The sequence below is a fragment of the Vigna angularis genome, chromosome 1 (genome assembly GCF_016808095.1).
Source record: "Vigna angularis cultivar LongXiaoDou No.4 chromosome 1, ASM1680809v1, whole genome shotgun sequence".
Lineage (NCBI taxonomy): Eukaryota > Viridiplantae > Streptophyta > Magnoliopsida > Fabales > Fabaceae > Vigna > Vigna angularis.
Window position 1 is genome coordinate 23,784,675 of NC_068970.1, and position 25,973 is coordinate 23,810,647.

The 25,973-nt window shown below is 33.3% G+C and overlaps 2 protein-coding genes across 2 annotated transcripts; one reads left to right on the forward strand and one right to left on the reverse strand.

Moving 5' to 3' along the window:
* The first annotated feature begins 8,330 nt into the window (after positions 1 to 8,330).
* Positions 8,331 to 10,610, forward strand: LOC108335253 (uncharacterized). The gene has a single exon (XM_017571236.2). The coding sequence runs from the start codon at positions 8,725 to 8,727 to the stop codon at positions 10,216 to 10,218; it is 1,494 nt and encodes a 497-aa protein (XP_017426725.1). The 5' UTR covers positions 8,331 to 8,724; the 3' UTR covers positions 10,219 to 10,610.
* Positions 10,611 to 10,625: 15 nt separating this feature from the next.
* LOC108321216 (protein NUCLEAR FUSION DEFECTIVE 4) lies at positions 10,626 to 16,641 on the reverse strand. The gene is made up of 3 exons (XM_017552933.2): positions 16,025 to 16,641; positions 11,973 to 12,901; positions 10,626 to 11,824 (listed from the first exon to the last, which is right to left on the reverse strand). Exons 1-3 carry the CDS (start codon positions 16,436 to 16,438, stop codon positions 11,344 to 11,346), a joined length of 1,824 nt encoding a protein of 607 aa, XP_017408422.1. The 5' UTR covers positions 16,439 to 16,641; the 3' UTR covers positions 10,626 to 11,343.
* Between the last annotated feature and the right edge of the window lie 9,332 nt (positions 16,642 to 25,973).

Below are 25,973 nucleotides of genomic sequence, written 5' to 3' on the forward strand. Positions count from 1 at the left end.
TATTAATTTGATAGCTTCAACGACAGCTTATCAGTATGTGAAACATGTTTGGTGGTTAAAAATATGTGCTTGTACTAGTATGGTTGATGAACGTAATTCCATGGATCTCAAAGGGAGGTCACATGGTGGTGCCCTATAGTGTTGGACGTAATTCCATGATCTTTCAGGAGAAAATTCATGGTGGTGCCCTAGTAATGTTTAGAATGAATTGCATGGTAGCTCAGTCTTGGAGGTTTTCCTGACGCTCCAATGGTCTTTCATTCTCAAGTAGAGAGGATTGATTCATGTGGTGAGGAGTAGCAGGAGGTCCTAGTCTTGGGTGCTTCTAGTATGGCCCAAGGTGAGTGATAACGGTCTAACCTCGTGAGTGTGGTAGGGTGAAACCCATTGGCAATGACTTTGCAAAGAAGTAGAGGCCACCACGAGTGCATAATCCGCCATAGCTCGGCAGTCATTCTAGTCCGGACGAGTCGGTTTCTAAAGTAACAAGTCTTGTGACGTCATTTTACCATGTTTGAGTGACTTTTGCATGTCGTGTGAGGTTGAATAACATGCTTTTTATATCTAGCTCACCCTTGCTTGCTTGTATTTGTGCATGTTGTATGTGTTTCCTTTTGCGATGATCATCCACTTGGGTGGGAGCAGATGGCGAGGAGGATACTTTAGAAACAGCTCTTGATGGAGACGGCAGTGCTGCAGCTTAGATTTGCTAGCTTTTATTTCCATGAACTCATATTATTTTGAAGAACTTTAGTGCATTTAAAGTTTTAAATTCTCTGTAATTTTCGGGAGAAACTCTAATACTCTAGTTTTCAATTTCACACTATTCTAAGGATGACTGTAATCCTAATTACTCTTGACTGTTTTCCTATATTATGCATGATGACGTCTTTATTATATGTATGTCTTTTCTATATATTTTGGGACGTCACAAAAAGGCTGTACCAGAATGAATAATTTGAAAGACATGTTTACATGGATAAAATGATTATTTTAGAAAATTAATAGGGATGGAGAAGCAATTGCATGCAACATTTAATATTGGGTGTTACTCCCTTCACCACCACAGAATGCTTCATGTACCTCTCTGTTCCTTTTTTGTCTTTCTATAATATTTAATGTTTTGTGATTAAAATTTTTAATTTTATAATTTATACACCAAAATAGATGTTAGTATCTGTTATATTCTTAAATGGATGTCATTGAATGGATATCAACATCCGTTGGATATCTATATCAGTTGAAGCATAAAAATTACGGACGTGAATATCTCGAAAAGCTGTAACTAAATCGTAACAGAGAAGAAGAAATATGGTTAGAGTGGCATCGTATTTCGCAATACGTTGGGTGCTTTCGTGTTCTGGCAGTCCATGGACAAAGTCCATGTCTGGATCGCGCTCCATCAAGTTCATTTTCTTCGTCTTTCTCTCAATTCCCTCCTCCAATTTTACTCTTCAGCCAAAGAAAACCCTAGATATCATCAAATAAATCATTATTACAATTATAATTTCACACCTAACTAAGTTTTGATTTTATTTTAGGATTTCATCTCGCATATACATTATTTTCTCCTATATGCAGTACCGAGTTTGTATTTTGCATTGTAATGAAAAACGCATTATATTTTTTGTGCCAAAGTTCGGGGACTTGTGCAACTCTAATGTTTTCTTTTTACTTTCTTGATCCTCTTTCTGTATCGCAATATGTTTCAGCAAGAAAGGTTGGAGAAGGAAGCAGAGATCAGAAGAGCTATAGAAGAATTATTGCAGCAGCAGGCCAATCAGAAGGATTCTCTTTATTGACTTCAAATATGTTGAAATTTTGCTGCCTTTTACTTTGTAATTTCCTTCCCATGCTGTATCTAGTGCTCAAATAAAATATGGTACTCTTCAGCACTTCAAACCATTTTCTGCAGCGTTTCTTTTGACCTCTTTCTCATACTTTTCACCTACAGAATTTTGAGGTTAAATCGAGCGATAAAGGAATTATGAAGTGGCAATACTAACTGAAATAAGCAAGAGAGCTAAGAGAGGAAGAAGAATACAGTGAAAGGGAAAAATGAAGGTTATGTGAGGATGTGGGGGTGTGGGGGTACTGTGGCACTAAAAAAGGAATGAGAATGGGAACTGGATTTTAAATTAAAATAGGTAAAAATAAAAAATAAATATTTACATAAGGTTAGTTTTGGAAATAAGAAAAGTTGGAGAGGTACAGGGAGCATTATGTGGTGGTGGAGGGAGTAACAGTCTTTAATATTTGGTTGTGTTGAACGATTTAGAAAGTTGAGAATTACTTCCTCCACCATCACACACTCCTTCGTATATCTTCTCAATTTATTTTTAATTCTAAAAACGCCACTTTTACTTTTACCCTTTATCTTTTGTAACTCTTTTTTAAAATTCTAATTTTTTATTCTCTTATTATTCATTCAGTCACACACCACACCTCCACCTTCACACCCTTTACATTTTTTAACTTTTTCTTAAAACCCTAATTTTTATTTTCTTATTCAATCAGCCGCACACCACACCCCCACCCCAACACCCTTTACCTTTTTCAACTTTTTCTTAAAATCCTAATTCTTTACTCTCTTATTCACTCAGCCGCACACCACCCTCACACCCCTACACTCTTACTTTCTCTCTTTCTCTCTTATTCTCATCTTCCTCTTTCCCCAATTTCTCATCTTCCTTTTTCCCCAATTTCCCATTTTTGTCAAGGTTATTTGTGAACATGTGTTGTCTGTATGTTGGGTGTTGTGCGTGTGATGGGTGTTGTTATATGTCTCTGTTCTATGTTAAATGAACAAGAAGAGAAACACGAAAGGCGACAACAAATATGGGTATTCGTAAAACACTTAAATGGATTTCGAAATCCGTTCATGGATATTGACATCCGTTTACCCTTTAACAGATGTTGATATCCGTCGACGGATTCTGAGATCTGTTTAAGTGTTCTACGGATACCACATATCCGTTTAAGGATGAATTTGTATTCACACTTGAGAACCTTCTGTTTGGCACCACCACTGGACCACTTCGACCACCACTGGACCACTTCGACCACCACAATAGCATAGTTAAAGGGGAGAAGAAGCAAGAGAAATCTGATTTCTGTGGGAATGCTTGGGTGTGAGGGTGCATTAATAGAGTGGGTGGATGTTGATGAAGGTAAATACGTTTTAACCACCACGAATTAAATATTTTACAAGGACAAAAAAGAAATAGGAAGGTGTAGGAAGTGTGGTGGTGAAGAGAGTAACACTCTAGAAAGTTTCACAATTGAAAAAACAAACATATTAACGACAATTATTGTGACACTCGATATTACGTAGTAAAAGTATAGATTAGTTTTACTGCAATAACATGTTTGGGAATAGGCTAAACTTTTGCTTTCAGATCACGTACGGCTGCAAGTCAATCAAACACGCCACAAAGAGATTCAAGTCAAAATCTACATGCTCATCGTCAGCTTCAAACCATTCTTCATCTTCCTTCTTTTTATACTATTGTTTGGTTTCCTAAGAAAGATGATTAAACTTTCACTTTCTTTAAATCCTATTTTAAAATAATTTATATGTAATATTGATAAACCAAACTATAACTAATATGTGTATGTGTAAAGAAATAAGAAAAAAAAAGAAACATATTGTTTGTTAGTGGTTGTTTTTTACTTAAATAGTATACTTTTTTATGCAAATTACTAAAATGGGCATATTTAAAAGAATTACAAAGTATAAGATAAGTTATGTTCAACTAACATGATTTTAACATTGTATTTTACTGAAGTTGTGAACTTCTGTGACATCCGAAAAATACAGCCAAAACTATAAATTTAGAAAATCACATTTAATAATATTTCAAACAGTTTTCCACTAGAAATTTGAAAATTTTAAAACTTTCAAACGAACGAACGTGCAAGGACGAACGTCCTTGAGTACAAATCCAAATTTAAGGACGAGCGCACAGAACCGCACGTCCATACAAGAGTTACAATTGAATAAAACCGAACGTACAAGAAAGCTGACCGAACGATTCACAGAAACAATTACCGAACGGCCGAATTAAACTTAAACGAAAACAAGAGGTGGTCGAACGACCACTTAGTTCAACAAATTACACTACTGGCCGAGCGGTCTCACTGCTCGGTCTTCACTTCCACTTCCACCAGATTCTCTTCTTCCAGCAACTCTTCCAAACGCTCGTCTCCCTCTGCTCACATCCACACGGATGATCATTGCAATGACAAGACGGACGTACAAGAACAATGGACAACACAAGGAAAACGAAAGGGTAAGCTTACATAATTTAACTCATGCATCAACATACAATTTCAGGTAAACAATTCAACATACATGCATATCTCAACATACACATTCATTACATAACAACCCACTTTAACGTACTCACTAAATAAAACTCAACACGACTGACTGTCCGGACTGTATGAACTCTGTGTAGCTTCGGTGTTCGTGCACCTGGGTGATGTAGTAACTGGAACTCTCATCAGCTGCCACCCGAGGTTAGTCCTATCTGTCCAAATAATCACCAGGACTAGGACCTCCTGCCGTCCCCACACATGATCTACCCCCTCTACGTGAGGACGAGTACTCACGGAACATCAGGATGAACGACCGGCTAAGCTTACCACATTCATACATTACAAATCTTGATAATCAAGTTCTGAGTCGTTCCTCCTTGGAACGCTCTTTTAAAAGTCACAACTTTCCATTCATCTCTTCATCATTTACTATTCATCATTTATCATTCATCGTTTACTGTTCATCATGTACTATTCATTAATACATAATCATTTTCATCATTCGTAGAGAAACCAACAAAACGAACGTTCTGTCCCCAATAAGACCGAGGACGAACGCTGTCAGCGAGATCAAAAGAACGCTCGTTCGTATTAAAGTACGAACGGCAGAGAAACAGTTACGTTCAGGAAATGGCCACGTATGGTACTGTTCATTGGACGAACGCTATTTGGTGGGAAAAGAGAACGAGCGCTCAAAATAATACCGAGCACTATTAGGACGAACGCTCAGTTGGAGACCGAGCACTATTAGGACGAACGCTCAGCTCAAAACCGAGCACTATTAGGACGAACGCTCAGCTCAAAACCGAGCACCATTAGGACGAACGTTCAGTGTGAGACCGGGCACTATTAGAACGAACGCTCAGTTGGAGACCGAGCACTATTTCGGGCGGACGCCCATTGTAAGGCCGAGCCTCATTTATAACGGACGCTCGATATAAGACCGAACGTCCCTTTGAACGTACGTTCAGTGTAAGACCAAACGCTTCCCAGTACGATCGTCCGGTGTAAGACCGAACGCTATTCTGGACGAACGTCAGGTGTAAGACCGAACGTTCAGTAACTCAGATTGATAAATCTTGAAAATAAACTAAGAGAAGTTTGGAGGAGTAATACGAACGGGAATATGCACTGCTACATATATATATATATATATATATATATATATATATATATATATATATATATATATATATATACAAGTACAAAAAGAAAGAAGTTTATCAAACGTACAGGATTCAACAGTGCTAAACTGATCGCTCAAACAGTGAGGACGTTCGTCCTCAACCACAGATTTAGTCAAATGACAGAATCAACATTCCAACCATATTTCTAAGGAAAACCAAACGGTCAATGACCGTCCAGAACGAATATACAACGTCTCATGGAAGGTTCATTTCTCATAAAATCATATCATCTCATTCGGTCATATCAACCCAAACTCTCAAATTTCATATATTTCATTTTATCCAACAGCTCATGCATAATATGTAACTCAATCATATATCATTCTCATTCCATAAAAACGAACGTTCAACATAAATCAAGCATAACAGCTTCATAAAATCAAAATAACGAACGTTCATACCATCATTCATACATCATGCATTACTTTCATGCAGTAAAATAACGAACGTTCACATAGCATACATCAAACCAGTTAAATTAAATAAGCTTCCCTTACCCGGAAATGAACGAACGTTCACAGACGCACACAGACGCTCTCCACTGAGACTCTACTCGCCGACGCTCGTTAATTCACTATACGAACGAACGCCAAAAACTAAAAATCAGAACTACCCATTCTGAGAAAAAGACGAACGTACAACTTGCATGTATGAAAACGAACGTCAGAGAGGAAGGAAAGGACTTACCGGTTCAGTTTTCACGAACCGAACGTCCTTCTGGAGTCCTACGCCGAGCGTCCTTCAGCTGCGCCGGAGATACTGATCGGAGGAGGTGCAGTGGTGGTTCCTTAGAGAGAGAAGGGCAGAGAGTGTAGAGAGAAGGAGGAGAGAACTTAGGTTTCTCAGAAATGCAGAAGAGAGGGACATGCAGGGGAAGTGGGGAATAAGTTCAGAATTCCCACTTGCCAGCGCACGTTCGCACTCCACCAGCGCACTCCATCCCGCCAGCGCACGTCTGCATTCTGCCTGCGCACTCCACTACACCTCTGACAGCCCACGCCGGACGGTCGACCACTGCCCTGTTGCCACGCGTCTTCCACCACCGCGGACGCACGTTAAGTCTGGCTGACACACTGTTCTCCACTACGCCGGACGCACGTTCCCACTGTGCTCTGACTCAGTTGGGCGTGCGACAGCTGGCGTTCGTCAGTGGGTGTCGGGCACTGTTGTCGGCCATGTGTACTGCTGAGGTGGCGTGCTCTCCTGCTGCCACGTGGACGCCACGTGGACGCACGTTTTTCGAGGCCTGACAACTTCAAATTCAAATTTCTGAAGTCAAAAGTCGTGTACCAAATGCCCGACTTCATGGTAAGTAGTTATTTACTAAAGTCTTGAAAGGGGAGAACAACTTTCAATGTTTTTTAAATTAAAAGTCGTGAATGAAACACAATTTTTGCTTAAAATTTGTTTAATCGAAATTGTGTGGATAGAGAATGATTTTCAATTTATTTTTTAATATAGAAGTCTTGTTTAGGTCGCAAGACTTTTATGTAAATTATTTTAAACTAAACTCATGATCACTATACACTCCGAATTTGTGATTTTGCAGTATTGAAGTCGTGACTTTAGGTCATGATTTTCAATTTGAAAATTTATTTTGCAATGCTTGTTTGACCATGCTAACTCAAGGTATATAATAAGATATGGGAAGTTTTGTTGAAATAAAAGAAAGAATATATATATATATATATATATATATATATATATATATATATATAATGACTTAGAAGATCTCATAAATAGGTACCATTACAAGAAAAATAAATATTATATTGAAAGGCTTAGCCTCACATTAATCTAGTTAGGAGATTATCAAGAGTAGCCAGAGAGGCACTAATAGAAAGATAATAAATACATTTCTATGCAAGATATACCTTACTAACAAATTGATAAATAATAATTATTTTCCTCCATAAGTGGATAGTGCATAAAACATGTGAAAAACAACGTCTAATTCAGTAATAACAGAAGTTGTCTTCATGAGTTATCATTCAATAAGCATGGATTTGGAAGTTGTCGGCTAAAAGAACAACTTCAAAATTGCAAAATTACAAATTAAAACTCGTCTATAATAATTCAGTTCAAACATGGAAGTCGTGCAAGTCATACACGACATCTAATTTAAAAAAGAAATAATAAAAAATTATCTTCTCTCCATATGACTTCAAGTAAACGGATTTTACACTAAAATCTTGCATATTGTGTATACGAGTTGTGATTTGAAAAAAAAAATTATACTCTTCTCTCACAACTTCCATAGGAATAGGTTTACGCATTGTACATATTACACATAATTTCATAGTTTGAAAATTTAAAATAAAAATCGACTTTCAAACTCCCGATATCTATAAAATTTAACATTGAAGTTATGTTTATAGGGCAGGATTTGCTCAAAAGTTGAATTTTTTTAAATTACCCATTTTGGTAATTTGCATACAGAAGTTAAAAAAAATGTTTGTTAATGTTCATGTATGTTAGGTAATGTCCATCATCTTCTCTTAAAAATGAATAAATGGTTTACGTGTTGGTTTGTCCATCATGGCAGAGTAGCATTTACAATAAATATTATGGTCAATTCTGGAGGGTCATTGCCTAATTGGAAGATCAACATAATTTTCAAATTTTCAAAGAATTTATATATCATTACTCTCCATATTTCTGAAGTAACAAAGGAAATGGACACATGAAATTATGATCTTCATTTAGACTTTGCGTACAAGGAATAAAGTAAAAAAAAAGTGAAATAATTATATAAATAACATTAATTTACAAATATTTGACTATATTAAGAAAGTTATGTAACGGAGGGAAGTTCTTAAAAATAAAAGTGATTTAAGAAAAAAAATAGGGGGAATTGAGTTTCTGTCTCCATAAACAAAAAGAAGAAGAAAACTTAAGAAGGAATTCAGGATATAAATGATTCTTAATGTGAAGTCTATGTGGAGATGTTGGAGAATGCCTAATTGTGCGTGCTTTTTAAATACAGTTTCATACTTTTCAAATACTTACGAAATAGAGATCACATGAATCCACTTCAAAGCCTCAAAGAAAGGCGTGAGGAACGCACTCTTAGAAAACTCAAACTCCACCCACTTGCTTCAGTGCGTGTCTACCTCCCCAATGGCCCCCATCATACTCCTCCTCCTCCCTTTCCCTTCACATTCACCACACACATCAAAATTCAAATAATTCCAAACAAACTAACTATACCATTTCTATGCCCATATCCTCAGAACACCCTGAGGAAATGGCCCTCACCACCAAGTCCAGAAAACCCAATTCACCTTCAAACTTTTACTTTTGCACCACTCTTTTCTTCGTTGTCCTCTTCACTATACCAGTTCTTTTCCTCCTCCATACCCCAACCACCACCTCCATATGCACTACACTTTCTTCCTCCCAAACTAAAACTTGGTCGGGTGATCTTCAGTTGGCTGAATTTGCATGGAACCGTCTCTCATTTTCTGAGCGCAACACACCACCCTTTGCTCTCAAAATTGCTGTCTTCTCCAGGAAGTGGCCTATTGGCACAACCCCTGGTGGCATGGAACGCCATGCTCACACCCTTCACACTGCTTTAGCACGCCTTGGCCATCAAGTTCATGTCTTTACGTCTCCACCCCAAGATGAAAGCACTTCAATCTCATCCTCTGAAAAAGGTGCACCTTCTTCCCCTTACATTCATTTCCATGAAGGTGAGCCTGGGAGGTGGCGCTATAACAAGGCATGGGAGCAATTTGTGGAAGAAAACGGGAGAGAACCGTTTGATGTTGTGCACTCGGAAAGCGTGGCACTCCCACATTGGCTAGCTCGCAACATGTCAAACCTTGCTGTGTCTTGGCATGGCATAGCCCTTGAGAGCTTGCAATCGAGTATTTTCCAGGACTTGGCTCGCCAGCCAGATGAGCCTATGTCCCCTTTTTTCAACAACAGCATACAGGGTGTTGTGCCAAAGGTGCTGAAGGAGATAAGGTTCTTCAGGAATTATGCGCATCATGTTGCTATTAGTGATAGCTGTGGTGAGATGCTCAGGGATGTGTACCAAATTCCTAACAGAAGAGTTCACGTGATTCTAAATGGTGTTGATGAGGATGACTTTAGAGAAGATGTAGAATTGGGAAGGGAATTCAGAAGAAAAATTGGCATTCCAAGGAATGCAAGTTTGGTACTTGGTGTTGCTGGAAGATTAGTGAAGGACAAAGGCCATCCTCTGCTTCATGAAGCTTACTCGAGGCTTATAACCAAGTACTCTGACGTGTACTTGATTGTAGCTGGTTCTGGACCATGGGAAAACAGGTACAGGGATTTCGGAAGCCAGGTTCTTGTTCTGGGATCGATGAGTCCTTCCATGTTAAGAGCGTTCTACAATGCAATTGACATTTTTGTCAATCCCACACTCAGACCACAAGGGCTTGACCTTACATTGATGGAGGCAATGATGAGTGGGAAACCTCTTTTGGCATCAAGATTTCCAAGCATTAAAGGGACTATTGTGGTTGATGATGAATATGGCTACATGTTTTCCCCTAATGTGGAGTCCCTGTTGGAGGCACTGGAAGCAGTGGTAAAGGAAGGACCGCAGAGGCTAGCAAAGAGGGGCAAGGCATGCCGAGAATATGCTGCCAAAATGTTTACAGCAAGAAAGATGGCATTAGCATATGAGAGGTTATTCTTGTGTATAAAAAATCACACCTTCTGTTCCTATCCTTGAAGCTTAGGTTAGGCAAGACACTCTTTTTACAACTTCCTTTCTTACATTATTTTTCTTCTATTCAGTATGATAAAATTATATTCAAATTATTATAAAATCTTGAATTACTTTCGTACATTATGGTTTTCGTAACAAAATATCTACTGATCGACCGGCACATTGAGTCTTGTTATATGTGGATATACGGAAGATAATTCATCGATAATTAAAAATAAACAGACACTTCGTCTCTTTTATCTCAACACAGAACACACCAATGACTTAGAACATGATAAAGATCACGAGTGGGATCACAAAATATCTGTCAGGAAGTATAGCTTGACAAGTAATCAGAATTTAAAAGTCAAAATCTGCCTCCACCTTAGCGAGTGATATAAAGTCAGAATTCATAACATATCCTGGGAAAAAGGAAAAGAGTCTCGCTCAAGGTCATACATTCAGATGAAGCTTGCTTCTTGTGATTCCCAAATACAAAATTGAACTCTCTGATGTCTGTTTTTTCTCTGGAAATGGAAAAACTGAAGAAAAAGAAAACAAACGCTTTAAAGAAACTTGGGCACTTGAGCCACATATTCATTGGAAATAAGAGTTTAAAGTATTAAATAACTATAGTTTTTAAAATGTCTTGTCTAATTTGTTGAAAGAGCTCAATTTCAAAGTGATCAAAAAGTGTATGGGAGCAGCCTCTTTGGATCTAAAATGCATCAAACTCGGCTAAAGCATAGCTCCTGCTTCGACAGCTAACTGTCAGGCTGAGCATAAAACTTTGTTCAAAGCAGAGGAGTTATTTGCTTACTGTGAGCTAAATCATGGCTGCAAAACAGGCAAAAATTCTGGCTGCGCCAAATGTCATCCTGTTTCATTGATGCATAGTTCCTCACAGACTACTTCTCCCCGTCTTCTCATTTTGGTGTACTGTGAAAGAGTTAAACAAAATCTTTATTCTCTTCGTTCTAAATCTACAACTCTCTTCGGAGACAATACATACACTTGTTCCTCAAGAATAGCTATAGCTTTGCTTCTCTAATCTCAACCTCTAAATGCAAAATCATCCTAATACAATGAAGTTTCCGCTACTGTACAAGTGAACCACACCAAGATCTCATGGCCCATCAATAACAAAAATTAAGACACAACTGATTGTGTTGATATACGGTGTTTCTCAAAATGTTCATATGCATGCTTGGTTCTTAAGAATAATAGGATGCTTGATGCTAGTCCAAGGACAGATATGCATCCCCACCAGACAAATGTCCAGAAGTAGCACTCCCTTCCCATGCACACTACTTTGTCAGACATTATCAAGTTTCCTGGTATTGTGTGTGCATTAGCATCATAAACTAGTGCAGCGAGAAAGCCATAGAGAAGAGAGCCAATAGGTATATTTGTTATGAGGATGTTGTGGTTGACACCCACACTATTAGGTCCAAACAGCTCAGACGTAACTGACACGGCAGCTGCGAATATAAAACCAGAGCTCAATCCAATCAGTGCGGTGCCTGTCTGCAGTACCAGAAGACTGTCTGATGCAGCAAGGAGGAAGAACGCAACTGGGGTTGGTATAAGTGCAAGTGAAAGCCAACCAGTCCTTGCAAAGTAGAGCTTACTGCAATGCAGAAGACACAATCATCATATTTGCTACCATTTTATTTCTAAGATTCACTTTCAATTCAAGATAAAGACAAAAGAAGTTATTTTTTGCTATAGAAAGCTCCAGAAGTATAGTATATTAGCAGATTGAAGAGAATACTTACTTCCGAATATAGTCTGGTCCAGCTGAAAGCAAGCGTCCAAAAAAGGAAAAAGATGCATAGAGCGTGACAAGCGTAGAAGTATTTGAGCTCTGGCCCAGAGATTGAGCAATCTGTCCAAGATTATTGCTATAGACTAGACCAAGTGTACCTCCACAGAAGTATGTAATATAGTATAGCCAAAAATCCAATCTTCGAACAATTACTGCAGCTGGGTGCTCTTCTCCTAGCATTGCTAATTGATCCTGGCCAATTACCCTCTCGCAACATACATCACTCTCTTTTGCGTTCTGACTGCCATACATGTATCCATTGTCACTTAGCAGGTTGTAAGTGTCTCCATTGCTAACAAGACTACTGTGACGGCTATGGAGTTCTTTATGCATCTCAAGATCATCATCATGAACAAGAATGAAGCTGGAGCTTTCCATCCGAAAGCTGGAATGGATGGTATTCCGAAACCATGCCCGAGCATATACTATGCCTGGAATACAAAATGGGAAGATGAGGAGGAGAATAGCTCCACCAAAACATAACCGAGCAGAAGCCACACCAGAAGTGGAAGAGCCAAACAGGAGAAGATAAAGACCAGTTAAAAGGGCTAGGATGTTCAATATTAGAAATATAACTGAGTCCCGGTTTACTGCATCAGGAGGGAGAGGGTCTAAAGTCGGTTGGCGAAGAATAGGAACAAGTGCTGCTATACAAATAAGAAGGGGAACAAGAGCATTCAAAAGCAGATAGAGTGCACTGGAGGAAGGGTCAATAGAATTGGCAGCAAGGGTATATAGTGCTGCACTGACGCCATTGAAACTCACAGTGAGCGATAGGGCAAGAGCTCGGTTAACTGGGAAATTCCTAATGCAAAGAACAAAACATACTGTGTTGAACCAACAGATGCTACAGCCACCTAAAAGGCACAAAAGAAAGACCTGCCAATAAAAATTAAAGGGTAATCAACTATCAATGAGTAAATTTTCTGCATATTACAATGCAGTGATGTTTAAGAGCTTATCAGCCTCGGTTTAGTTACCATATGTAATCACAAAATTACTGAATCGCACCGTTTACATGTGTTCTTTTAAACTACGGCATCTTATTATTTGGAATACAGCACATCGTGCAGAGAAATTATGGAAGTATTTTTTATATAGTATGAGACTCAGATACTTCCAGCTTTAAATCAGTTAACTAATCGACTATTTATAGTTTTATAAGGAATGCCATGTGAGATTAATGATTAATAGGCAAAGAGCCATGCTACAATTGAATTATCACCTCGCCACATGCAACATGTTCAAGCTTAGATCTCAGAATGGTGAATAAGCAAACGTGAATTCAATCATAAAATCTCATGCAATTTTTTTTCTTTTATATTCTGTCAAATGCTTGCCATGAAAGGGGTCTGGTTCTCATTTCGCCAATACATTTTGCAATCAACAGAAAGAGCATTTTGAAGACATATATCCATCAATCCATTTAAAAATTTGAAAACATTGGATTGGACCTTAATTGAACTATCAGAAATAAGAAATGTAGATCCAAATATATTCGTCACCAATCGGGTTTTTTCTGGTTGATTGCAGAAATACAATCACAATCGTACTTATGCGCCTCGTATGTTGCGCCAAATCATTGCAGCTATCGAAAGCAGTAAACTTGTAGAGATCTTTTAGGACTACAGGTATGTCCATAATCAAGAACATTCATCACATCAATCAGTTAGATGTTTTAACTAGGTATTTTTTTCAAATGTAAGTGGTGAAGCAGAAACCTTTAATTACTAAGGAAAATTACACATACATTACTGATATAAAAATTGTGCAGAATTTGAACGATAGAACATGGCTGCTCTGTTGTTTAAAAGAACTATTTTATTATGCTCATAGAACTATGAATATAATTGAGATAGGACTACAAGCAACGAAAACCGCAAACTGTATGATATTAATATGGTAACTATTATAATATAATCCCTTCAAACAATAAAACCTGATATCAGTTTCAGATATATCTGCCCAAGATACAACATTCCATTCAACAATAACTTGCTAGCTTCAGATCAAAATTTTGATAATATTTACTCTTTTATATTTCAATTCATCTAATAAACCTTTCAGAGGGTATCATTTAACCAGAATCAAAATACCAATAACATAATCACTCAATCGTTGAAAAAGAAAAAAAGAAAATTTCGTAATTTTGAGGGTGTCATTTCACCAGAATCAAAATACCATTAACATAATCCCTCAATCATTGAAAAAAGAAATAAAATATACTAATTTTCAAGAAAGAAGTGTCAATAGTGTTTAGTGGATGCTGATAAAAAAAATAGTGTTTAGTGCAACAGAGAAGATCTGTTCCGAGAAACAAGGCAATTTGATTCTCTGACAGTGTTTATATAAAGAGTATATCAAGTAACTATATTTTAACCTATGAATTACATTAAAATAAGAAGAAAATCAAAATATATCTTGTTAATTACAATAATATCGTCTTCAAAACGAGTAAAAGTAAACACGTAATGATGATATTTATTAAACCATTTTGAAAACAAAACTTATATTTAGATATTAGAAATTTAGAAGTTAATAGAGTTTTACTCTATCATGTAATAAAACCATATGTAAGCTAAAAGTATTAAGTTTCCATTAATTACTTTTAAAATTAAATCTAGCTATGTCATTTATAAAAAGAGGAAAAAATATTTTTTTTACTTATATCACAAATTATCTAATTATAATTTTATAATAAACATTAGACTTATTACAAATTCTGTCATTTTAGTTATCATTTTTTGAGAATTTTATCCGTGAAAATATTTTCCCATACATCTTATCGATCATTGTATTTATCAATTTTCACATATTATATCAATATGTTTATTGTGTAGGAAAGTGTATGTATCTATAAAATAATTCATTTTTACGATAATTTTATTTAAAATAGTGGGACAATGATACGGATGATAGTTATTCAGTGTTCGTTCGTATAAAAAATATCATATTATTTCGGATCGACTATTCTCTTGAAAAATATTTATAAATTATTTTGTAGCAGTATATATAATGAATATTTATAAAAAGGATTAAACTTTAAATAAATTTTAACTTTTTTAAAAATGAAAATAAAAATTCATTTTAAAATACATTCCACATAAAAGGGCATTTTAAAATATTAATACAAATGAAATTAATTTTTCTAAAAAATAAATCTAAATCGGCCCTACAAAGTATAAATTTAAAGAAAATAAAGTTTAATTTCATAAATATGAATACAAATTTATAAAATCAAACTTTGAACATTTTTATTGATGTTTTATTCATCAACTTCACTTTAGTGACTTAATTTAAAAAAGAAACATCCAAACAAAATCATTAAACATAGAGAACGAATATTCATAATTCATATGCATATCATGGATAACGTACTTATCTATAATTATATACATATATTCATTATAAATATTTATATCACGCATCTTTGGTCATGTCATTTTGTTACCAACGCCGACACATAAAAACAAAAAAAATGTAAACAATAAAACAAGCGAAAATTAAAAACTTAATAGTAGAATACAACCAAAAAAAAGCTTAAGCAATAAAATTATAATTGAATGGTACTAAAGGGTTATTATACTTAAATACTATAAAATCATATTAATAATTATTTAAATATCAACGTTACGTCATTAATATGTATGTAGACAAATTTATTACTGATTTTTATGAAAACATACTAAAGAGAATGACTTCTGATATACATCAACAGGATATAACTCTTAACTAACACAGAATGCGTAAAAGAAATATGGTTAAAAGGGTATTAATCTTATATTTTGTTTTTCTGTCCTCGGTGGCTTCAAAACAAAACCAACACTGCCAGGGTATATTAGTTACGTAACCTAGCCATTAGCCAGCTAACCATGAATACTATTGTGAGAAGTCAGAAATAAATAATAATTAAGGTAATGACTGCTCACTCCATAAATAAATAAATAAATTGGACCTCACTGAAAGAATAAAAAAAAGGCAAAAGTGAGAGAATAAAGTTACCATAAAATAAGGCAAATCGACGACTCCGGTGAGGAGGAGCCACTGGAGGCCGTAGCCGAAGAATCCCATGGTAGCAGCGATGAACAAGACGACCGATAGGGGAAGGTGCATGAGCGCGATGCCAGATGACCAGCCGAAAACCTTCCCCATGTCGTTGGCGGTGGCGAGGTAGTTCAATTGCACCTGCGAGATGTTGAGCGCGGATTTGAGCGACGAGGAGTACTGCGAGAAATCGAAATTGGTGCCGGTGAAGGCCTGAATCCAAATCGTTGCAACTAGGATCATCCATTTCCGTGATTGGCCCGCCATCAGAGCGAACAGTCGCGGCCTTCGACGCGGCGATTCGGAGCCTGCTGCTGAGTTTCGCGATTCCGAAGCGAATCTGCGCCTCTCACTATCCTTGCGTGGTCTCATGTTAAATGCGTGATGTGCTCCTTATATACATATACGAGGAAAAGTGAGATTGCAATTGCCAGAGGAGAAATTTTAAATATCCCCCACCCAGGACAAGGGGCTGTTCGTCTCTTTTCCCATCTCGTGTCACCCACTTTCATCGTTTTATGCCATTTGACTTGTCTTTGTATTATTAATTATTAAAAACAACATAATTTAAATTCAATTCAATTCAATTTTGCTTCCTCACTTAATCTCTAGCCTTTAAAATTGATTAAAATAATATGATAATAAATAAATAAATTAATATCTATAATTTAAATTGATTGTCAATTTTGCAATATTAATTTTGATCATGATCACACCTAACAAACTATTATAAAGTACTGAGTCAGCTGTAATTAATGTTAATGAACGACTCAAGGATGAATTTCATCAAACGGAAATATTTTAAGATGTCTTGATAAAAAAAACAAATAAACCTGAAAGATTAAAAAATTAATTTGTGGAAACAGAATTTTTTTTGGTCAAATTAAGTTAATTTCTACTTGGATCGTGTGTAATAATATTTATAAGTAGGTGGGAACAGCTACTTAATTTTTTTTTGTTCGGTAGAAAATTCTACTTAAAGAGAATAAATATACATTATGCAAATTAGTTTTACTATATTACGTATGTAAACTTAAAGTAGTTTTTCACTGAGAAAATTAATTTTTTTATTATTATATCTCTATACAAATATCATTTTATAACAATCTGGTCCCATTTTAAAATAGAGATATTTTATTCCCTAATTTAATAATTTTTTAATTTTTTATTCAATTTTATTATATATAGCATTTTTATAAATTAAATATGATTTTACTCTATTGCGAAATTATAATTCGTTTATATTTTAAACTTTCATATCTCAAACTTTAAATATGAACAGATACAATTATTTTAACGATTTTAAATTTTTTACATGACCAACGACATTTTGAGATTCACTTTTTAAATTTAAATGTGTCAAATATAAACATGTTTAATATATAAAAAATGTCATTGATTAAAAAGACTATATTGATTTAGTTTTAAAGTTTAGAAAACAATTTTCTATCAAAGTTTGATACAGGGATAAATTTCAATTTTGCATCTAAATGTAAAGACTACAAACTCTACTTTGATTCATGTTATTGCAAAAATTATTTCATTAATTAAATTGTAAGAAACAAATGTAAACAAATTAAAAGCTTAATTGAATTATAGATTTTCTAAAATAGAAAAACATTCATTTTATAAAAAAAAATTGCATATTGATCAAAATAGAAAAAGGCAAAGTTCTTTTAACATTCCATCATCATGCACTTCCAACTACTATATCATTTGCTCACACCATTAAGGTGATTATTGCAAACAAAAGAATATACAGACAAAACAACACAAAAAAAAACATAAGCTAATATGCAAATGGAGTATTCATAAAATAGACATAGAGTAATTATCTCACATCATTCATTCAATAAAACAAGTATATCACATTTAAAAACTCTTACTATACTCAATTTATTCAAATATGTGCCCTTGAGTCAAACTATTGAAGTCATGCACTTGTGGTGACTAAATATTACTCTACTAAGTCGATACGCACAAGGTTAATCCTTGTCACGATCATAAAAACCCTAGGGTAATCCTTGTGACAGGACCTCATACTACTCTCACCATCTAATCATTCACCTCTACCTGAGTATGAATGATTAGTAGAGTTCAAGACGACTACACAAAATGGAAAAACCCTTACCTCAAGACACATCCTTGTGATACACATTCAACGGTATTCCCTCCCTGGAAATGCCCTACAAACCATCCATTCATATTTTACTTTAAAAACCAGATACAACATTTACCACACATATTCCTAACAATATTATCGCTCAATAAAACACCTTAATACTCTTAAACACGCATAAAAATCCCTGATGAATCTATCTCAAACAAGCCAAAACAAAAGAAAATTTCAGTATACACATTGGTGCTTAGAGGTGTTGCTCAACGTTAAGCCTTTCACAAAAGGTGGTGTTCAACAACTAACGCTCAATGTCATTCTTCTCACAAAAGTGGGCGCTCAACGATACTTTCTAACACATAGCAATGTCCTGTTACCGCTCAGCACCAAAACATTTGCATTTTTTTTGTGCTCAACAATACAATTATAGGACTCAATAGTCTTAAGCTAAAATACTCCTAGACCTACACAATGAATTGGTGCTCATCGTCATTTTGCCACCGCTCAACGTTGTATCAAATATCAGTAGATTAATTTCTATGATATGGGGAAAATGAAATGTTCAAATGACCAAATTGGTATCCCCTTCTTAGTACCTTAGTTAAAAATAGTTTTTAATGTCAAAACACATATCAACTTACTCAATTATCAGACCCTAAGTTCTTCAATCAACATAACTCAACCAAGACAAACATTCAAAACAACCAAATTCAGCAGATTAAACCTTATCATACAACTCAATCATGCAAATAAAAAATTTAAAGATATATATGTAACTTAAAAATAATGCAATTAGCTTCCCTTACTTGAAAGACATAATGACTACTCAAAAATTCTAAAACACTTTCAAATGCACAAAAAGTTCTATATGTCCTTATGAATAATACAAACACGATCATGACACATCATTATAACCATTGATCAATAAAGACTAGCAAGGAGAATTCAAACACTACATACGAGCCAACAAGGTCACATGTAGAAGAAAAAAACTAAGAAAAAAGATAGAAAACTAACTTACTCTATTAGAGAAACTAATCAAATGAAAGTGGAAAACTCACTTCAAAGATTACCGTATTGGTTTCTGATTTTTAAATAGATGAACTGACAGTTAAAAAAAAAGTTTTAGAAGGAAAGTATTTAAAAGAATTATATGATTTTAAAATAATATAATTCGTTTATAAAAGTTTTGTTATTAAAATAGTTGAGTTTTACTATTTTAAACACACTCTCACAACAAAAATATTATTCAAATACATGCATATTAATATTAATATTTTTAGTGACAATTTATGTTTCAAGTAGATAATGATGGGAAATAACAAAATTCGAGATAACGATATTAATTTAATAAAATGGTATGTAAACTTAGTTATATAAATGCTAAATTATATGAATACGAGAATATAATTAATTTCTACAATAATACAAATGATTAAAAGCATAAGAAGTTTAAATATTTTATTATTTAAGCTAAACCGTTTATAAATAAGAAAAATTAATTATTCAAATTTTATTTTATAAAAATTATTATCTCTTTCGAATGTTTTTTTTTCATATCTTATTTATAGATTTTTTAGTAAACTATTTGTTGTTTTTAAGATTTAAAACCACCGTAATAAAGGTGAAAGGGAATATATTTATTTAAATAAAATTTTGCTTAGAATAAGTTTTTATTTGCATATTCCTTGTTTACAAGAAAGGTAGTTTGCATCCTTAAGCTATATGTTTGTTTGCATGTGTAGTTTCCTGGACAAAAATGTATTTTTATTAGAATAGAGACAGTGATATCTTCTATTTGACGATAAAGTTTTTTGAACGGGTTTGAACTTTTTATGTGAATCAAGGACGATATTCGAGTTTTGTTGGACTAGCTAAATGTTTCAAGTTATATTAAGCTATATTTTTTGCATTTTGTAAGAAAGTTAGAACAAATGATAAGTATATATTAGTATCAAACTTAAAATAGAGAATCATATCTAATTGTAAAAGTTGAAAGAAATTTCTATAGTTTGAAGTTTGGTATGAAAAGGACTAGACGTTGCATATATAGGAATTTATTCTCATCATGCTTATGACGAGATTTTGGATCCTCATTTTTAAAACTATAAGTATGATTTATGGGAGGCATAAGAGAGACATGATAGATAGGAGATCTTTTAAGTCACTCAATATTTATCTTCCAGAAATAAAGTTTGAGTATTTATATTTATATATGTATCATGGAGATGGTACAATGAATAATTGATTTATTTTATTGAATCCTTTATAATAATATTTTTATATGGAGTATTGAAAAATTTCATTAACAGTTTATGTTAGACATTATTGTCATGAAACTAAGATTTTATAAAAAAGAAAAAGAAAAGGGACAATTAAAACATGGAACCACACCATGATAAAAATACATTGCAAATGTACACCCAAAAAATACTTATTATGAAAATTTAAGTGAATAATAAATGAAAGCTAGTAAACCAAAATCTCGGCCACATGTGAAGTAATGATCTTACCATTCTGGGTCTGCAAGTACAAGTACTAGGTTCAAGATTGATATCACTCTCTACCCAAAATATTAAGACAAATGGATTAATGGGGATATTCAATCTTATATGGTGTTCTACTTTTTTATTTATATCCAATGTGAGACTTAGATTTACATTTGGAATTCTAACATTATCTTGGACACCAACCACTTTAGGATGATAATGTTATCGTATTTTTGTGCCAATTATGTCTTCACTCTTTGTTATGGAGTTTTTAGTGCTGTCAAAATGGATCATCCGGCTCAATCCGATCCGACTCATTTATTAGTAAGTCAAAAAAATTTGAATCTAACCCAACCCAAGTGGGTTAAAGGAGTTGGCTCATTAGGTCATTTAATTACAAGTTTTTTTTTAAATCCAAAACAATTACAATTTTTATGTAATTCAAATTTAAATAATTTCACTCTAAAATGATGTTAAACTCCAAAGACAATTCAAAATAGAAAAAATTAACAACTCAAATGTAATCCAAAAACAAACCAAAAAAACTAATAAATAAATTTATAATATTTATAATTTTTGTGTCACTTATCCATTTATAAGATTAGAGATAAATTTATAATATTTTACTCTCTTGAAACATTTTTTTCTTTATTTTCATTTACAATACAATAAATAAAAGGTTAACTAATAATATTAAAACATAAAATAATAAATAATTAAATTAAACTAGGTGGGTTGGTGAGCCAACTCAGTTCGAATAAGGTCAAGTTAATCTATGGATTCTAACCCATTTTTACATCATTAGGATTTCAATTCAACTTTCAACATTTATCTCTTTTTCCATTCAATTGATAGACTGAATGCACATTGTATAAGTGTCCTCTAGCCTCAAATTTGTTTCCATTTTTTATTTTAGCCATCACAATGTGATAGGCTGAATACACACTACGTCATTTCTAATTAGATAGTATATAGTATGTATATTATATATTAATGACGGACTATATTTAATTATCTACAAATTTCATTATAGACAAGAAGAAAATACAATACGACATACGATGGTAAACAGGTTGTTACGACTTGGAACGAGGAACATGATTTATTTATTTCTTAACCAAATTTACAATAGTTTGACAAATAATTAATACTTATTATAGTCTAATAGGAAAATTAGATTGAAATAAATTATGAAAGTTGGTGTGACGAGTTTTTTTTTTCTTTGTTTAATACAAATCGCTTGTGTATTAAACTCATAATACTCGTCTTAGCTAGCATAGCAGCAAACGGCAAACCAAACCCATGTGCTTCTGATATCACCAGAAGCTGAGAAAATGATGCTTTTTTTTTATCAGGGACATGACAGAAGCTTTGAACTAAAATTCGGAATATATAGGCTTCATACAATGCATATGAGAAATTGAATTTATTCGCGAGAATGAAAACCAGAGCCTGATGTAATGCAAACTGCCACCTCTCAAAAACAGTTATTAATTTTAAAGATAGAGTTTAATTTAAATGTAAGAATTAATATTCTGAATAAATATTGAATAGGAACCTTGTTACTGTTATTAAAAAAGTATTATTAAAGTATTACTAAAGCTTTAAATCTTACTGAAAAAATAAAAAGCAAACTGCGATCTCTTCTTTGCGACATCTTCTCCCCTGTTTCGGCACCGGATCTATTGTGCATGACCGTGGTACACTTTGTCTGCAAGTCAGGGGAGACTTCCGAAACGGTTTTCGCTTGTGTTTCGGTTATAGAGTCAAGATTGTCTGTTTATTAAGTTCTGTGTATTTTCAAACTGTTCAGTCAATTTAAGAGATTACATGTAAGAGGTATTATGATGTCAAATTTATAGATTAATTAATCTATAAAACCATGATGTTCAAATTTATAGATTAATTATTTGTTCATCTCATTAGTTGAAGAATTAAAAAGGTTTGGCTTCCTCACAAAACCATGAGCAATGGACTTTAGGAAAATCTTTATCAAAGCTCCATGGACAACAAATATTCTTTTGGAAATGAAACGTTTTCTATTGAGTTGTTGATGAGATTAAAGTTTTGAATATTATTAATTTAGTTATTAATGTTAACGAAGAATTAATTCTACACTAATGATATATAAATAAAAACTGAACAGAAAATTACTCATCACTTACAAATAATGTACTTAAGTTAGTTGAAAAATAATAAAATGATGACCATAATATAAAATATAAAATTAATATAAATTAAAATAAAGCTTCTTATGATTGAAATATTACAAATTTTTAAAAGTTAATAATATAGTAGTGATAACATATAACATATTGAAAATATATTAAAATAATGTTTTTTCATGTCGGAGTTACTAACATATTTATTCCTTTTGGTAATAATTATTTTATAAGATATTTTAGTTATATAGATAGAACAAAGAAACTAATGGTTTTGTGCAATTTCGGAATAGAACTATATATTTATATAATAGACATTGATAACATTTATAATTAGAGTTATTAGAGGTTGTCAATTTATTCATAATTGGTGGTTATGGAGGATAAATAAATTTACACTTTATCTATTGTTTGAACTCATTCTGGTTTTAATGAAAAATCTTCATATTAATTTGATATATGAATAATATTAATTTTTTTAATTTGGATATGAGGAAAGGGATGAGTTTGTATGTATACAATTTACCATCATCTTCATTTTAAATTACTAAAACATATTTAGTTTAATAGGTAACCTTAAAAATTTATTATCATTAATCTATTTGATTCTTTTGTTTTGTTTTATTTAAAGAACCATATTTTGTTTCAAATATTTTTACTCCTCATATTCCAAAATACTTTTTTTTTTCATTACAACATCAAGTATATATTTTTTTTATGTGTTTTCATTCAAGTAGTGTATTATATTTTAGAAAACACAAACCTTAATTTTATAGAATTAGATATTTCCAGGAAATAAATGTGAATTTTTTTCTCTTTTTTTGTGTTTGATATTTATCTTTTGTAACATGAAAATGTCTAACTATCACTTGTTGTTATATTTCAATAATTAAAACTATTTTTTTAAAATTTTGATTGAATCTTTAATAATATTATGTTTTTTATTGTGAATTTTATTTTTATATTAAAAAATTATTAAATTAATATTGAGAATAATGCAAGAGTGGATAAAGGTATACTTGTTACTTGACCAGCTTAAAGATGAGATATAAATTTCATTCTCTTTGAAGATGGGAAAGAGTATGAGTATAGACTTTTAATTTTAAGATGGAGACAGGTATAGTCAAAGTTGCACCCATCCCATCTTGCCTTATAGTCATCCCTAAATTAACCTTAACTCACTTTTAAAATAAACTTATTTTTATTTACTCACCAAATGAGGAGTTAAAAATGTCTCAACCCACATAAAGTAAGTGAATTAGGTTAAGGTTGAAGTGGATTTGGCTAACTAATATTAAAATATGACTTCACTTAATTCTTAAATACATTTCAAAATTACATGAGTTTATAAAATATTTTAAATTACAAATTAATCTCTAAATATTTTATATTAACTGTAAAATTATCTTTAATTAATTTTTATTATTTAAAACTGAATCACAATGTTGAGTCTAACCCAACTTGTCTTAGTTGATCCCAATTTGACTAAGACTAATTTGGACTTAGTTCAACCCAACCTTACATAACTTGGATCCAATCCAATTGAACCTTTCCTAACTTAGACCCAACTTTCCAACTAACTTGACATAATTTTTTTTTGTTGATAAATGACTAAATTACTTAATTTGATACTTTTTTTTTACACTAAAATTGTATAAAATTTGATAAATCTATGAGCAAATCAACCCTTTTAGCTTAAAATGTTGAATGTTGTATGGAGAATTAGTTTAGTACGAAATTCATATGTTTTTTTTATTAAAATGTAGCACTTTTTGTAATAAGGAAGTTAAGAAAAATTTTAAATATGGTCTGCATAGTTGAAACATCAAAGTAAGGCGTTGAGTCAAGGAAAAAACCCTCTGATTAAGGAAACATAAAGAGACTGGATATGGAGAGCTTGATCTCTATAAGGAAGAGTCAAGCCCATAGGAAACCTTCCTAGGAGGAAACCTTAAGGCCGGCTCACCAAAGTAGAAGCTTGAGGCACAAGAAAACCATACACATGAGAAAACCTCTATTGTTGATCACTAAAGAATGAAGTTGAGCTACAATCTTAATTTCTATATAAAAAAAATAGAGTGTTATTCTATGTTAGTGAACTCTTTTAGATCTTTTTCTTAGGATTTCTTTTTGTATTCATATCATCTTAAGAGAGTATGAGAGAGGGACAACCACTCTATATGCTTGTAAGAGGAATCATTAGCATGAGTAGTTAAACCCTCTTGTATTGAGGTTGGATGTAATATACTCTAATTTTTTGTATTGCTATTGATTTATATATAACATTTATGTTATTCATGTGCTAACGATTTGGTATATGTTTTGATATCTGGATTAATCGATTACTCATCTTATACAACTGATTTGGCTTGAATTGAAAAACTAATCTTGAATCTAAACTCCAACCAAGTCATCTAATGCATTTAAATGTTAGAAATAGATTTAATTGCTTTACTTGAGTTAAAATTCCTACACTTAAAGGAGGGATTCATTCATTAGTGATTGAGGAATCAACATTGTGCTTGAGATCCTTAGTGTAGTCTGACTCAACTTGTCCTGACCTAACTTGTTTGACCTTGGTCTAGTTCGACTCGACTTGGCTTAGGTTCGAACTTGTCTTATAATTACTTGATTTGGCTTTATTTGGACTTGGATTTGACTTAACTCGGTTTAACATGGGTCCAGTTCAACTTAGCATGTCAAAGACTCGTTCTAATTTGGCTTCACTTAAATTTGGTCTAACTTGGATTGAAACCGACTTGGCTTGAGCTAAGCCCAACTCAACTAGCTTGACATTGTCCTTACCTGATCCAACTTGACTTGGCCCTAACTCGACCCTACTCATATTGACTTAGCCTTGACTCTACTAGACTTGGGCTTGGCCAATAATTTCTCTCAGGTGTAACAAACTTGGTTCAATATGAATCCAACTTAACTTAGTCTAATTTAAGATGGGTCTGTACTAACTCAACTTGACTTGGTTTGAATTAGACTAAACTTAATCTGTGCTCAACCTAACATGACATGGACTCAATCATACTTGACCTAACTTGATCTTGTTTGTCTTAGCCTAACCTAGACTTAACCTAACTTAGCTTAACCGAATTCAACTTGATTTGATCCATATGAATTTAGTTTAC

Coding starts and splice junctions, on each gene's coding strand:
- LOC108335253 (XM_017571236.2), top strand. CDS start 8,725: ATGCCCATATCCTCAGAACACCCTGAGGAAATGGCCCTCACCACCAAG.
- LOC108321216 (XM_017552933.2), bottom strand. CDS start 16,438: ATGAGACCACGCAAGGATAGTGAGAGGCGCAGATTCGCTTCGGAATCG. Junction 12,902..16,024: donor TCGATTTGCCTTATTTTATG/GTAACTTTATTC, acceptor TTTTATTGGCAG/GTCTTTCTTTTGTGCCTTTT. Junction 11,825..11,972: donor GGACCAGACTATATTCGGAA/GTAAGTATTCTC, acceptor TCTGCATTGCAG/TAAGCTCTACTTTGCAAGGA.